At 40.2% G+C, this 13,973-nt stretch overlaps 2 protein-coding genes across 3 annotated transcripts in view; both read right to left on the bottom strand.

The window, feature by feature from the left end:
- Nucleotides 1-13,973, bottom strand: part of GRM8 (glutamate metabotropic receptor 8) — a 760,483-nt gene that overhangs the window by 527,187 nt on the left and 219,323 nt on the right. The gene's annotated exons all lie outside the window — the stretch shown is intronic.
- On the bottom strand, nt 9,661-12,467 carry LOC307191662 (translation machinery-associated protein 7-like). The gene has a single exon (XM_079931816.1). It carries the CDS (start codon nt 11,928-11,930, stop codon nt 11,736-11,738), a length of 195 nt encoding a protein of 64 aa, XP_079787942.1. The 5' UTR covers nt 11,931-12,467; the 3' UTR covers nt 9,661-11,735.

Raw genomic sequence — 13,973 nt, forward strand, 5'->3', positions numbered from 1 at the left:
ACTATTTCATTTTCTCACATATTGCCTTTTTTTTTTTTTTTTTTTTTTTGCGGTACGCAGGCCTCTCACTGTTGTGGCCTCTCCCATTGCGGAGCACAGGCTCCGGACGCACAGGCTCAGCGGCCATGGCTCACGGGCCCAGCCGCTCCGCGGCACGTGGGATCTTCCCGGACCGGGGCACGAACCCGCGTCCCCTGCATCGGCAGGCGGACTCTCAACCACTGCGCCACCAGGGAAGCCCCACATATTGCCTTTTTAAAAAAAAAGTCAACGTATTATTCAGCCAGAGGTAATATTTAAGAGACATTTCCTTTGAGTGTCAGATTCTATGAAACTCAATAGCAAATTCATGGAATACAAAACAGCACGACCACAGCAATGTTTATAAAATACTGCAGACTTGGCCTTTCACACATTCTTTGTGAAAGAGGTGATGCTGCCCCAGAAAGGAAAAGACTCAAAATTTTTAAAAAAATAGTAAAATAAAGTCACAGTACTAACTTGAACATATGCATTTATTATGAAAACCCACATGTGATTTGAGGTTTAATTATATAAATTAAAATTGGTGGAAGGAAGCTGCTATCCTTCACAAACATGATGCTTCCAATTTTACTAGATTTATACATCTCACTTAGGATGAATGGAGTTGTGATGCTGTAATATATTTATTATACTACTTGAACTTATATTCTTTTCTTCCCCTTTACTCTGTGTCTGAAGCCTGTGAGGATTTCTCCTACAGGAAAAAAACAAATCTACTGGGTTCTAAGGAAGGGTGATAGTTTTTTAATATGAAAATGGATTTTGATGTTTAATGCTTAAAGGACATTTTCATTTCTGATGCACTAAAGGCAGATTTCCAAAAAAAGTTCTGTACCATATGTACTCACACTTCACTATTTTAAAACAGAAAAATGTTAAAGAAAGATTACAAGACTTTCTTCATACCCTGCATTCTGTGTGACAGTATTTTCTGTACCATCATGGCATGGGATGCCTTCCCGATGCATTTTAAGCTGATGATGTAACTGGCATGAATACTGTGGATAATACAGCCTTACATCTGTATCAACTGCCCAACTTTCCCCAAAAGGATTATAAAACAACTAATCAAGCCATTCAATACAAATATCAGTCACCTGTGAATCCACTTTAACCAATTCATTACTTAATTTCACCCAATAGTATGGAAGGAGAGGTAATATTTGGTGTCAAAGAGATTGAGCCGGAAAGGTGGTCCTACAAGGGAATGAGGGCGCAGTGATCCAGCTCTGCAGGTCTCGGCCCTTGGCAGTCATTTCACCAGCTTCTGGGGCCAGTTCTGTTCCCGCTGCAGCAAATGAGGGAAACACCAGTCCAAACACTAGTAACCCTCAACTCCATCTGAAGCCTGTCCACTTCGGCTCCAATAACGTGCCTGGGCTCCTTCCTCCATGGCCAATCCCGCACACCCCCCATCCCCCGTAGCACAATTCTATTATCTGAATCATTTCCTGTCCTTTCTTCTCAGTCAACACTCACATGGTGTGTCAGGTACTGTGTTACCAATGGGAAACAAAGAACAAGTCCCTCAGGACAGGGGTGCTCACTAATTCCCATGATTTCAGATATCCTATCTCCTGTGGCAGCTTCATTTAATTTTGCTTCCTACAAAAGTAAAAATATTGTTATTTTTTCCTTAATGTGAAAAATTTTGCAATATTCCATAACTGCAGCCATTTGGGTCTTCAATTCCACTTAAATAGCATTTTACTGCCTCAGATGCTACAATGAACGCTTTTGCTTTTTCTTCTTGCGATATTTTTCCTTTAGTTCTTCCTACAGCTTCTATGATGGTCTTGGGTTGCTGGTTTCCTTAATTAACTTCTCATCACATAGAATCACTGGAGAATCCTGCTAATTGGAAATGAATACCTCAAAATTATTTTTACCATAAAGGGCTTTTTTTAGTATTCGTTAAGATGCACCATTTCCCTTTTATTCCTTAAACCCTCTATTTAAGGTTAGAGAATGTCTTTCCTTCAGGAAAAAAAAAAAAAAAACAGGAATTCCCTGGCATTAGGGCTCCATGCTTCCATTGCAGGAGGCATGGGTTCAATCCCTGGTCGGGAAACTAAAATCCCACATGCCATGCAGCACGGCCAAAAAGAGAGAGAGAGAGAGACAAACAAGGGTTTCCTATCACAAATCCAGGATATCCTTGAGGGTTTGGGTGGTGAATTAACTTCCTGCTGTTTAGAACTATTGATGCCTTCTTACAGCCAGAAGGGGAAATACCACTTACTCACACACTGAGGGTGACAGAGAGGGAAAAAGAAACAGCCTGGAATCATTGAGGCCATTGATAGGACAGTGAACTAACTCTGGGCCTCTTATTTCCAGACTTTCTATTAAGTAAACCATGATGATTCCTGGGGTTTATACCACTTTAATCAGGAGTCCTTTTACCGGCAACCCAAACCATCCTGTTACAGGCTCTGAGATCCCTCCAAGCATAGCTTGACCAGCTTACTGGTTCAATCAAGAATGGATGGAAAGAGACACAGACTGGAACAGGAAAGGAGGCAGACTCCTGGTGATGCCATTTCTGGGCTTCCTGATCAAGTTTTCTCTGACGGTTTTCTGTAGTTGCTTTCTACAGTGAACATAAACTGTCATCTTCTGCTCAGAGCCTCAGGACAGCAAAGACATGGAGACTGACTCAGTGTTCTCATCTCTACCTTCTCCCCGGTGAAGACATTTGGGTCATGGCCATTAGCTAATTTACAAAGGATAAAGAAGAGCAGTTGTCTGTGGACCACAGGAAAGTTTGTAAACAACGATGTCCTTGTAAACTGGCTCTCTGACGGTGGGAGTAGATGGAGGGTAGCCTTGCTGTGTAGCCTTTGCCAATTTTCCTGCTATAAAATAATCCCACCACAGATTTCAAACTACCAATTTAATAACCAGCTAACAAAATTTCTGAATATTTGACAATCAGCTCTGGAAAGTCAGTGCTGGATATTAATGAGTTATCTTTTTTTTTTTCCTGAGAAAACACTGTACCAACAGGAGGCATTGCTGAAGGAAAGTCAAGCACACCAAACTCATAATCAATTCTTCTCTCCATGGAGCTTATAGTTTAGCTGCAAGTTCAGCAACATTTGTAAGACAGAAGTAAAAATCACTTCTAAGGCAACATATTTATAAATGCAAATTAACTGAAAGCAAAGTGATATCTAAGCACCTAAGATGTAAAGGAAATGAGTATAACAGTCCATCTCCTAGGGTGGTTGAAAGGGTCGAGTGAGATCACAGATGAGAAGACCTTGGTGAGTTACAGGCCGCTACAGAAACGTAAAGGATCACTCCTCACAGAGCGGAGTGAGGCTCCAATCCGACAAGGCAACATCTGGGCTCTCAGAACACAGTAATTGATGATGACAAGGTCAAAGATGGAAAAGCAGGATGCCTAGGGATACTGGGAAGACAGAGCAGAAACCAAGCCCACCGACCTCACACAGTGGATGAATCGTATTCACAGAGCCAGATTATTTCCTACCACATCACCACTGCCTTTTTCGTCCCATTTATTATGCAACCATGACCAAGACATTAATTCCTCTAAGGCCTCAGAAATCTGCAAAATTGACCTCAAAGGGCTGTTTTTAGGGTATTCACGATAAAGACCTGAATGACCTTGAGAATAGTCTTCTCCAAATTCAAGGTCTGACTATGGATGGTTTCGTAGGGTAGAAGCATGGCCTTTGGGACAAAAATTCTGACTCTACCACTTACTAGTTGTGTGCCTTGTGCAAGCAACTTAAACTGCTGGTGCCTTGGCTTCCTCATCTGTACTTGGAGATGGTAGTTTTTAACCTCATAATGTGGTTTTGCAGGTTAAATGAACTAAGGCACATAAAGTATCTGGTACAATGCTTAGCACATGGTAAGAACTCAATAGTTGATAGATGCTGTTATTATTGATTTTAAAAGCATCACATTCAAAATTTGGATGAAAAAAATTTTAAATAAAAAATAAATAATAGGCATTTAAATTAGTGTTACCACCAGTTTTTAAATGAGAGGTTTTAAATCATCGAGAAGGCTTTCTTTCTACCACTTAAGGTGTCAGCTTCACCTTACAACTGGCCTTCTTGTGACTGAAAGTTTGTTGTTCAGTAGCAAGAAAGCTGCTTAATACTTCCTGCACATCTGACATGGGAGGGAAGGAAGGGGGGGGGAGAGGGAAAGAGAGAGAGAGAGAGAGAGAGACCCAAGGAAGAGAGAAGAGTCCTTCTGACTCTCCAACACCTGTCTCCTCCCATCAGGTCACATGATCATCCTGAGACCAATTCCTGTGCCAGAGGGTTACAAAATGTTGATTGGCTAGAACTGGAATGTTTGGGAAGTTAGTGGTCTAGGTGGGAAAAAGGAAGGAGGAAGGTGGATACTAGGCAGGTAACCTACAAAAGGTTCCTATGGTTTCAAAACCGTTTTCTTTACTCATCTATTGCCTTCAAACCATAAGATACAGGCCATTCAACAACAGACATGATTTGAACTTTGACCGCTTCTAGCTCTGGTTCATGTCATATTACAATGAAAACACGACGTTGGCCACTATCCACTCTAATAACCACAGGATTTTCTACCTCCACAAAAATGGTAGAGAAAGAAAAAGTTCCATATAAACAGAACTTACTAGCTCCAATATTGGTTGTTACTGTATCTTTTTGATAGAGCTGATTTTCCTATTTTCTTATAGTGACATATACCACAGTACCGAGGTTAGTTGGATATATAAAAACACACCAGCCCAAGCAGCTAAAAAAGGAAGAACTTACTCAGTTTTATCACTGAATAATGACAACCAATTTGAATCATGTTAGTCAAATTGATGAACTGAATTATAACCGCTTGTTTTAAGACATCCATGAAGGTGAAATCCAAAGAAAAAGATTAGGCACATTTGTTTTTTTTTTTGTATCTCTTGCATGCCTTTTACTCACTGCTTTTATCATTAAAAACAAGCTTAGTTTTTTTGTTTTTTGTTTTTTTTTTTGCGGTACGCGGGCCTCTCACTGTTGTGGCCTCTCCCGTTGCGGCGGAGCACAGGCTCCGGACGCGCAGGCTCAGCGGCCATGGCTCACAGGCCCAGCCGCTCCGCGGCATGTGGGATCTTCCCGGACCGGGGCACGAACCCGTGTCCCCTGCATCGGCAGGCGGACTCTCAACCACTGCGCCACCAGGGAAGCCCCCCAAGCTTAGATTTTTGACTTAATGCTGCACCAGCTCTAAAGCCTCAAGTTTCTCCTTATGACAGTAGCTTTTTATTATTATGATGGACGAAAACTCAAATAATATTTATTCTATCCTATTGGGAGAAAACCATGAAAATGTCCAGAGGAGAAGAATCTCTAAAAGCAATAAATGAAATATATCCACCAATAAAGGGGAATAGAATCTTGATCTCTGGTCTCCTTTTCCAGCATTACTCTTCCTGTGGGAAAAAGACTATGGCAGAAATCTAAACATGCCTTAATTCCTACATCCCAATGCTAGATACATTAAAGGGACCAGAATTAGCTGAAATAAATTGGAAAGGAAAACATTGCTTCATAGATCCTGTCTATGACACATTTCTCTGTATGTAATCCCCATGATCAAATGAATACTTGAATGATAAAGCAAGGGAAAAGGTATAAAATCAGGGAAATTAAGAGTGATGTGAGCCTGTTATTGATAGCAGCTGTGCTGCTTTGCCTCTGTGCCCTATATATGTAAACATCTACCTATCAAAAGAACATATCCTAAAGAACAACATGGTGCAGAGATGAATTTCAATCTGACAAATGCTATGAACTAAAAAATGAACTATACCATAAACTTTCCTCCTTCTCAAACAAAGAATCCTAAATAACCTTACATTCTCTGTAGGAAATAACCAGGGTAATGTGGAAGTGCTCACTAAATTTCTGCATACTGCACGGCCAATCAATCTAAAGCGATGCAGAAATTATCCTTTCACAAAATGGTTTGAAAAGTTTCGTGTTAAAATGTAACTTTGCTTGCCTATAGCTTTTTCAAACACTAGGGGTTTTTTCAACAACTAACAGAGTTTTAGACTGCAAATGCTAAACAGAAAGTATCAAAATTTGTCACTATTACATCAATCATTCTGGCCTCATAGATACACTGCTGTATTCATTTATTCATACAATATATCCATATGATTTACTATCTTCCTGTAAAAGAAAAATGGCCATCTTGATTAATGGGATAATCTGTGAATCAACTGTGCTAACTTTTCTAAATTTCATACCTATTAATTTTAATAAATTTCCACTAATTTCTGCATTATGAAATTGAGTGGGAATATCTAATGTCTTTACAAAATGCTTTACTACTGCTACTATACTTCTGCAGTTTTTAATACCATTTTGTGATCTTTTTATAAATACTGCAAAAGTCATCCATACCTACCATCATAAAATGTCCCCCCCCCCATTTTAAGTAGCTAAGTCCTCTCAAATTTTACTGCACAGTAATCCCAGGTTATCAAATTGATTGTGCCACGAGTCATGAGCACCAGAACTGGTGTTTAAAAGAGTATACTGCAACATAAACTGGCAAAAGCCTCAGCTCTGCCTCATTCTTGATTGGGAGCATTTGGTCAGTTGACCCCTGTCACCTTTCATCTTGCCACCTCACACGTACCAGTACCCACAAACCCTGCACACTGTGTACTGGGGTGGCAGCAACAAGAATAGAGAACAGCTAGAGCTATTTGCCAAGGAAAATGCAACTTAATGATATAAATAAATGATCCCACAAACGACACCAAGTTTTCAAGCTCAAGTAACTAGAAGAAGGTGTCATCACTTTGAGACTAGAACATTGAGATGTGTGTCTGATGAAGGTCATTTGGAACTTGTTGGGTGTAGGGCGATGGAAAGGCATTCTGGTTAAAAAGTAGCAGGCAACTGGAAGTGGGATACAGATACCTGAGTAAGAGAATTGGTGTGGACATCTAGAGTTTGAGTAAAGATAATACCTATCTGAGAGACAGGAAGAATAATCTAGAGAGAGAAACATGGACAGAAAAAAAAAAAGAAATATAAATGAATGGATAAATATGTATGAGAGCACTTAGAGAATGTTTAAAGTTAGAATGGAAGAAGAGGACAAAAAATGATGCCTAAAGAAAAGAACGAACAGCAGGTGAGAGAAGAGCCTTGAAATTTATTCATTCATTGTTAATTCATTCAACAAATATTTATTGAGGGTCTACTCTGTCATAGGCACTGTGCTAGACACAGAAGGGAGGGAGACTATAGTCTAGGGGGAGTTTATAGTCTGGTGGAAAAGAAAGCAAGACATTGAACAAATAAAAAATCTGTACCCCAGCTCCCATAAGTAAGTATAATTGTGATAAGTGTTCCAAAAAGAAGGAAAAAAAAAAAAACAGGTCCAGGTGCTGGGGGCATATATAAAAGGGAGCTGCCTAATCTTTCTGAAGTGTCAGGGATGATTACTCTAGGGAAATGACAGTACCTGGCAAATGAGTAATTAGAAAAAGAGAGAGAGAGAAAGTGATCACCAAAGACAGAGTGAGCAAAGATACCCCAACACTAAGGAAGAGAAGAGTAAAACACACAGTGCATAGCTATAAAGAGGCCACTGGCGACCTTGAAGAAGCCTCCTTTTCTTCTTTCCTCTGCACTTTCTCCTCTAATCCCAAAGCCACTTGGGACAGTTCAGGGCTGGCGTTGGTGTTGGGGTTAGCATGGACACAGCTGTTTTACCCCAAAACTACTCGCCAGTTCTGCCTTACTAATAGAACCCTAAGTTCTTTAGGGTGACAGTGAGCCCAGCTAAAATACTCATTTCTCCAGACTGCCTTGACGGTTGACTTCATGACAGTTCTGAGCAGTAAGACATAAGCAGAATGCTGCTGGGGATTTCCAGAAAGTTTTGCTTTTGCAAGAGCAACACAGGCCCTTCCTGAGTGACACCTGGTTTTCTTTTTCCCACCTTGAATGACACCATGAGTCTGGAAGTGAAGCAGCCATCGTGCAATGTGAAGCAATTGTAAGTTTCATACTAAGGATGACAGAACACTGGAACATAAAGGGTGGCTGGAATTTTGAGGGTATCCTGGAACCACTGGACCAATTCCAGACTCTCTACCTATGGGCTTTTTGTTATGTGAGAAAAGCTAACTCTTATTTAGTTAAGCCAAGGTAGATCACTTTCTGTTACCTGCAGTCAAATATAATTCCTAATTGACACAGGGTTGTAGTGTTACCTGCAGTCAAATATAATTCCTAATTGACCCAGGGTTGTAGTGGGGTGGGAAAGGGTGTTATCTTGTTAAAAGCGATCAAAGTAGGGGCGTTATCTTCTTAAAGGTGATCAAAGTAGAGATGATGACCCGGACAGAAATAGGAATCAAAAACTATTCCCAGTCCCATTTTACAACATAGACATTGTTATTGCCACAAATACATGGGATAACCAAGCTCTTCAATAACATAAATACTACCTTATTTAGGATAATCCTTTGGAACTGTAAAAGTTATCCCCTGGAAACTGTTTAGCTTATACAGAAAACTGGTATATTTAAAGACATCTGGGCTTCCCTGGTGGCGCAGTGGTTGAGAGTCCGCCTGCCGATGCAGGGGACACGGGTTCGTGCCCCGGTCCGGGAAGATCCCACGTGCCGCGGAGCGGCTGGGCCCGTGAGCCATGGCCGCTGAGCCTGCGCGTCCGGAGCCTGTGCTCCGCAACGGGAGAGGCCACAACAGTGAGAGGCCCGCGTACCGCAAAAAAAAAAAAGACATCTAGTTGTCACATCATAACATTTTTTTTTTTAAATGTTGTGGGTAGGAGTTAATTAATTAATTTTTTTTGCTGTGTTGGGTCTTCGTTTCTGTGCAAGGGCTTTCTCTAGTTCCGGCAAGCGGGGGCCACTCTTCATCGCGGTGCGCAGGCCTCTCACTATCACGGCCTCTCCTGTTGCGGAGCACAGGCTCCAGACGCGCAGGCTCAGCAGTTGTGGCTCACGGGCCCAGTCGCTCCGCGGCATGTGGGATCTTCCCAGACCAGGGTTTGAACCCGCGTCCCCTGCATTAGCAGGCAGACTCTCAACCACTGCGCCACCAGGGAAGCCCCCCATAACATTTTCTAAAAAGAAAAATTTCTCCATCATTGTACATTAATCAAGACTATCTAAGGAAGAAATGAAAATGTTCTGAGAACTCAGCCATGTGCTGTAGCAGGTGGTGGACATTTAAATGGCATTATTTATCATAAGTAGCATTTAAGGAGTATCTTAGAGTCTCTGATTCCAAAAATGTATGTCAATTTGGCGAGAGACCAGTGCTGTTTTAGTTATTAAAGCATAAATAGGTTTCCCACACTTTCCTTTCCCTAATTAGACACATTGATTTGTCATGGCGCTCCCACTTTGACGGGTATTGTAAAGTCAGCTCTGGCCAGCCTGATCAAGAATCATTATACCGGCACATTCTACAATGTTGTTCGCGGTAGCACAAATTTTACTGTAAAGTGTGCCCAATCTGATGCAGCTTTGAAGCCCAAACCCTTAGGATTTCAATCCTATCTCTAGAACATGCTGTTTTACCTGAAGCACGTTACCGCATCTATCTGAGTTTTGGTTTCCTGAATACCTACATTTTGTGAATATTAAATGAGATCCTTTAAAAACAAACAGTCCACACAAAGGTCTACACGACTATAAGCCCTCTGCAAATATTATCTCCTTTCTCTTTTGCCCATTCCTATACTGCACTGCATTTGAAGAATTTTCATTAAGCTAGTAAAATCTGTTCCTACAGAACAGATCCCAACCTAATTAAGCATAACATGAAGAGAAGGTTTCTACTTAAATTCTGAAGCAAAGATACAACATACAGAACCTTCAATTCTGAAGCAAAAATTATCCACATACAGAGGGTGGTAAAAATCACTTGCACCCGTTTTTGGAATATCATGCAGACCATAAAAAGAATATTTTAAGGACCGTTTCCATTTTTGAAAGACTGAGTTAGTATTACGTAATGGCCAAATCATACATATGCCTCCTTGTCCTATAGACGTGGGGTGGCGGATATGCCTGGGTACAGCCCTGAGCAGAAAGGGTTAAGAATGGAAGATGCTTCCTGATGAATATGTTTGCTCCCATCACCCTGTGACCCTTACATCCACAGCTGTCTGCCCCACAGCTGTCTGTCTCCCTCACCTTGGACCAGTCCAGAGATAAAGCAAATATCTCCTCAAGGAAAGCAGAGAGCCTCTCAGTTCTCCCTGTCTCCATCACCTCCCCGATGAGTCATCTCTCTGACTACTTCACTCCTTTAAGGGCAGTCTGGCAAGCAAGGGACAGTGAGAACAAAACATTTATAAGCAGGACCCTAGTGATAAAAACAGTAGCAATATTTATGGATACTGAGAATTAATTTCTTTTTCTTGCAGGAAATATGAGTGATAACGTTTCCTTGGCCAGTCTCAAAAATGTCAATTCATTTGTTTGTTAATACAAATGCATTGCCTCATTCGTTCTCTGACAGGAACGTTGAGAGGAGTGAGGGGGGGAAAGGAGAATCATTATTGTCACCCTATAATTATTCAGAGGATGTTTCATTTTATTTTATGTTAGAGTGGCCAAATTCGTATTATTTCTCTGTTGCCCTAATCATCATGATAAATCATGAAATAAGAATCTCAATGTCCAATTACCATTCAGAGTAGATACAGGAAAGGAATTAAAGCTTTCTTTCTAAGTGGAAGAAAGGGCAATTCCACAGAGCTTCCTCAGGGAATGTACACTGTGCTGAACAGTACATTATTGAAAAGAGATAAGCAATTGTGTGATGTACAATTGCCAACACTTTCTTGTCTTTCAACTCTAGTTCTAAATGCTTACGAGGAATAATATCTTCACAGTTTTCAAAGGCTGCTACAAGAGAAAGCCACTTACACTCACATTCACAAGTATTGTAAATACAGCAGTTATTATTTAAGGAAGAGACACAGAGACAGAGACCAAGAGAGACAAAGAGACTGAAGTCTCTTTGAGTGACTGAAGTCTCTTAGAGTGCCATGGCCAGGTTTCAACAAAACCCTGCCCTCAGCTCCAGGCTCAGGGCTCCCATACCTCACCAACTGCTTCTTTAAGGACCTCAAGCCGGAGAGCTACAGCAGAGGGAAATGTTTTTCTTCAAAGAAATGAACTTCTAAGAAATATAATAAGCCAAACCTAAACTCTTAAATTATTTTCTTTCTTTGGTAATTTTTCTTTTTCTGCTAATAAAGGTAGCAACTAAGTGATACTAACGTCCAGCAGGTCAACTGCATATGAGTCAATTTAGTCACTATAGCTGTAGGTGGTGTAAAAGAAACAAGTGAAGCAATCCGGTTGCTTGGACAGTTCAATCAATAAATCAAAGTGGTAACCCTGTGAAATTATACCTAAATTAAATATCCCAAAGTAGACTTTGTTTCAAAAAAGGCAACATCTATCTTATAATATTTCTAGAAAATCTATCACCTGTCATGGTTTTTTTTTACAAAAGTTTATTCTTAAATGTACAATAGGTTCCAAGACAACATTTCATTCTAGCTATAGGTGGCAACAGATGTTATGGCAGGGAATCCAGATGTTTAACCCAGATGTTTAAACAGGAATGGAACTAAGGATCATCATTGCCTCAGGCACAAGGAACAGCTTACTTTTTGCCAGATTTCTTAATTCCACCTGTGGCCAGGGGGCCTTTCCCCGTGGCCTTCGCTTTTAGCTCCTCAAGTTTCTTTTGCTCCTCCTTCTGTTTCTGCTTGAATGTCTTATCTTCCTCGTCCATCTCCTTGGCTTGCTTCTTGGGCTGCTTCAGGGGCTTCTTCTTGCCACCTTTGCGGCCCGACATGGCGCCTGCCGCCCCTTCCCCAGACCCTGCCACCGGATGCGGCTGTCATGGTATTTTAACACAGGGACGTCGGCTATTCACACAAAGACATTTTTAGAAAATAGACGAATTTAGCCTCACAGTTAATAATGTCTAGTTATTAAGTTTGATGGACTAAATCCCACCTTTTTTTTTTAAGGTAGGAAGTACAAGACTAGATTCAGATTAGAACAAATACTGCAAAATATAATGAAAAGATATGGACCATTTTTCTCTCCCCTGCTTTTGGAAGATTTTGTTGTTTCCTTCTATTCCAGCTTATAATTGAGTTCAATCTGATAAAAGTTCGTCCTCCAAACCTAAGTCCTATGTTTTAGGCAATTAATAATTGGCAACAAGCTTAAAATTGCACTTATGAGTTCTAACTTTTCTGTCTAGGAACTAGCTGGCTCACAGTCCAAACATGATAGTAATTAATAGTTAAAACTGTGTTTGGATCTTCTTAGAATAATACCACTTATTATCCTACTCTGCATTGATGTTTTTTCTTTTCTTTTTCCAACAGAAATTTTATTATGGATGCATAGATCACTGTATGGGAAATATCTGATTTCTAAGTAATCTTTGAAGGAGTAGTTCTTCAAGTATAGTTCCACTGTAACCTATACGGATCTTCTAGATGTTTGGAGGATTAGTCCAAACTCTAATTCATTAAAAAATATTTAAAGTATAGCTGATTCACTTTGTTATAAAGCAGAAACTAACACACCACTGTAAAGCAATTATATTCCAAAAGAGATGTTAAAAAAATATATTTAAAGTATAGAATACAGTTTCTACTGCAAATGACACTTTCTAATATAAAATACAAAAATGAAAAAAAAATACTATAATGACTCTTTACTCAACCCAAAGCACACTCACCCACCTTTGGCATGGGAAAGAGAGAGGAAGAGGCTGGGGGGGAGGGGAGTCCTGGGGTCAGGGGAGAGCAAAGGATTTGGTCACTGGCAAAAAGGCAAGCAAGAATAGATCAGAATCAGTTTCCAAGATCATTTCTTCTAGGAAGCAGCATGTAAACCAGGAAAAAAGACATTAGCGACCGAGGCATTTTTACTAGTCAATAAAATCCTATTGATTTTATTGCAAGAATATTACACCTTTCTATACATTTTTATTTCACCAATCACCTAAATTTTACAGCTTTTTATAACACCTAAAAGGCAGTGTAGCATAGTGACCTGAGTTCAAAACCTAACTCTCCCACTTAATTTCTCTAAGCCTCAGTTTCCCCATCTATAAAACGGGAATAATAATATCTATAATATGAAAACATGTTTTTAAGTGCCTTGCAAAAAGCCTGCCATGAGGTAGGCACTCAATTCATGGCAATAACATAATGTATTAGATATAAAAATATTAACTGATTTCTAGAAACCCACCTGTGCCCTTATTTTTGCATGTGCTACCATTTGAGTAGTTGCACAATTTCACTTAAAGGATATTTTTTTCTAATACTCAGAAGGAATACGTCTTTTATGTTTCAGCCTTACTTGGGTTTTCCAAACTATTTTCTTCATAACAGGCTTTCTCTGCTTTCATCGTGAATTTTTTATTTAGAATAAAAAATAAATGTTTATGAATTATTTATAGTTTCTTATTATGGCAAAGCATATATATATATATATATATATATATATATATATATATATATATATATATATTTTTTTTTTTTTTTTTTTTTTTTTGCGGTACACGGGCCTCTCACTATTGTGGCCTCTCCCGTTGCGGAGCACAGGCTCCGGACGCGCAGGCTCACCGGCCATCGCTCACGGGCCCAGCCGCTCGGCGGCACGTGGGATCTTCCCGGACCGGGGCACGAACCCGTGTCCCCTGCACTGGCAGGCGGACTCTCAACCACTGCGCCACCAGGGAAGCCCACAAAACATATTTTTAAGTCTTCATTATCAGCTTGTGCCAACAACCCTCATGCTGTTTGGAGAATGGCATAGTATGTGCAAAGGGGACAAACACTGAGAATACTTTCTACCTATACAGAAAAAA

Source organism: Stenella coeruleoalba (assembly GCF_951394435.1).
Source record: "Stenella coeruleoalba genome assembly, chromosome: 9".
Classification (NCBI taxonomy): domain Eukaryota; kingdom Metazoa; phylum Chordata; class Mammalia; order Artiodactyla; family Delphinidae; genus Stenella; species Stenella coeruleoalba.

Coding starts and splice junctions, on each gene's coding strand:
- LOC307191662 (XM_079931816.1), bottom strand. CDS start 11,930: ATGTCGGGCCGCAAAGGTGGCAAGAAGAAGCCCCTGAAGCAGCCCAAG.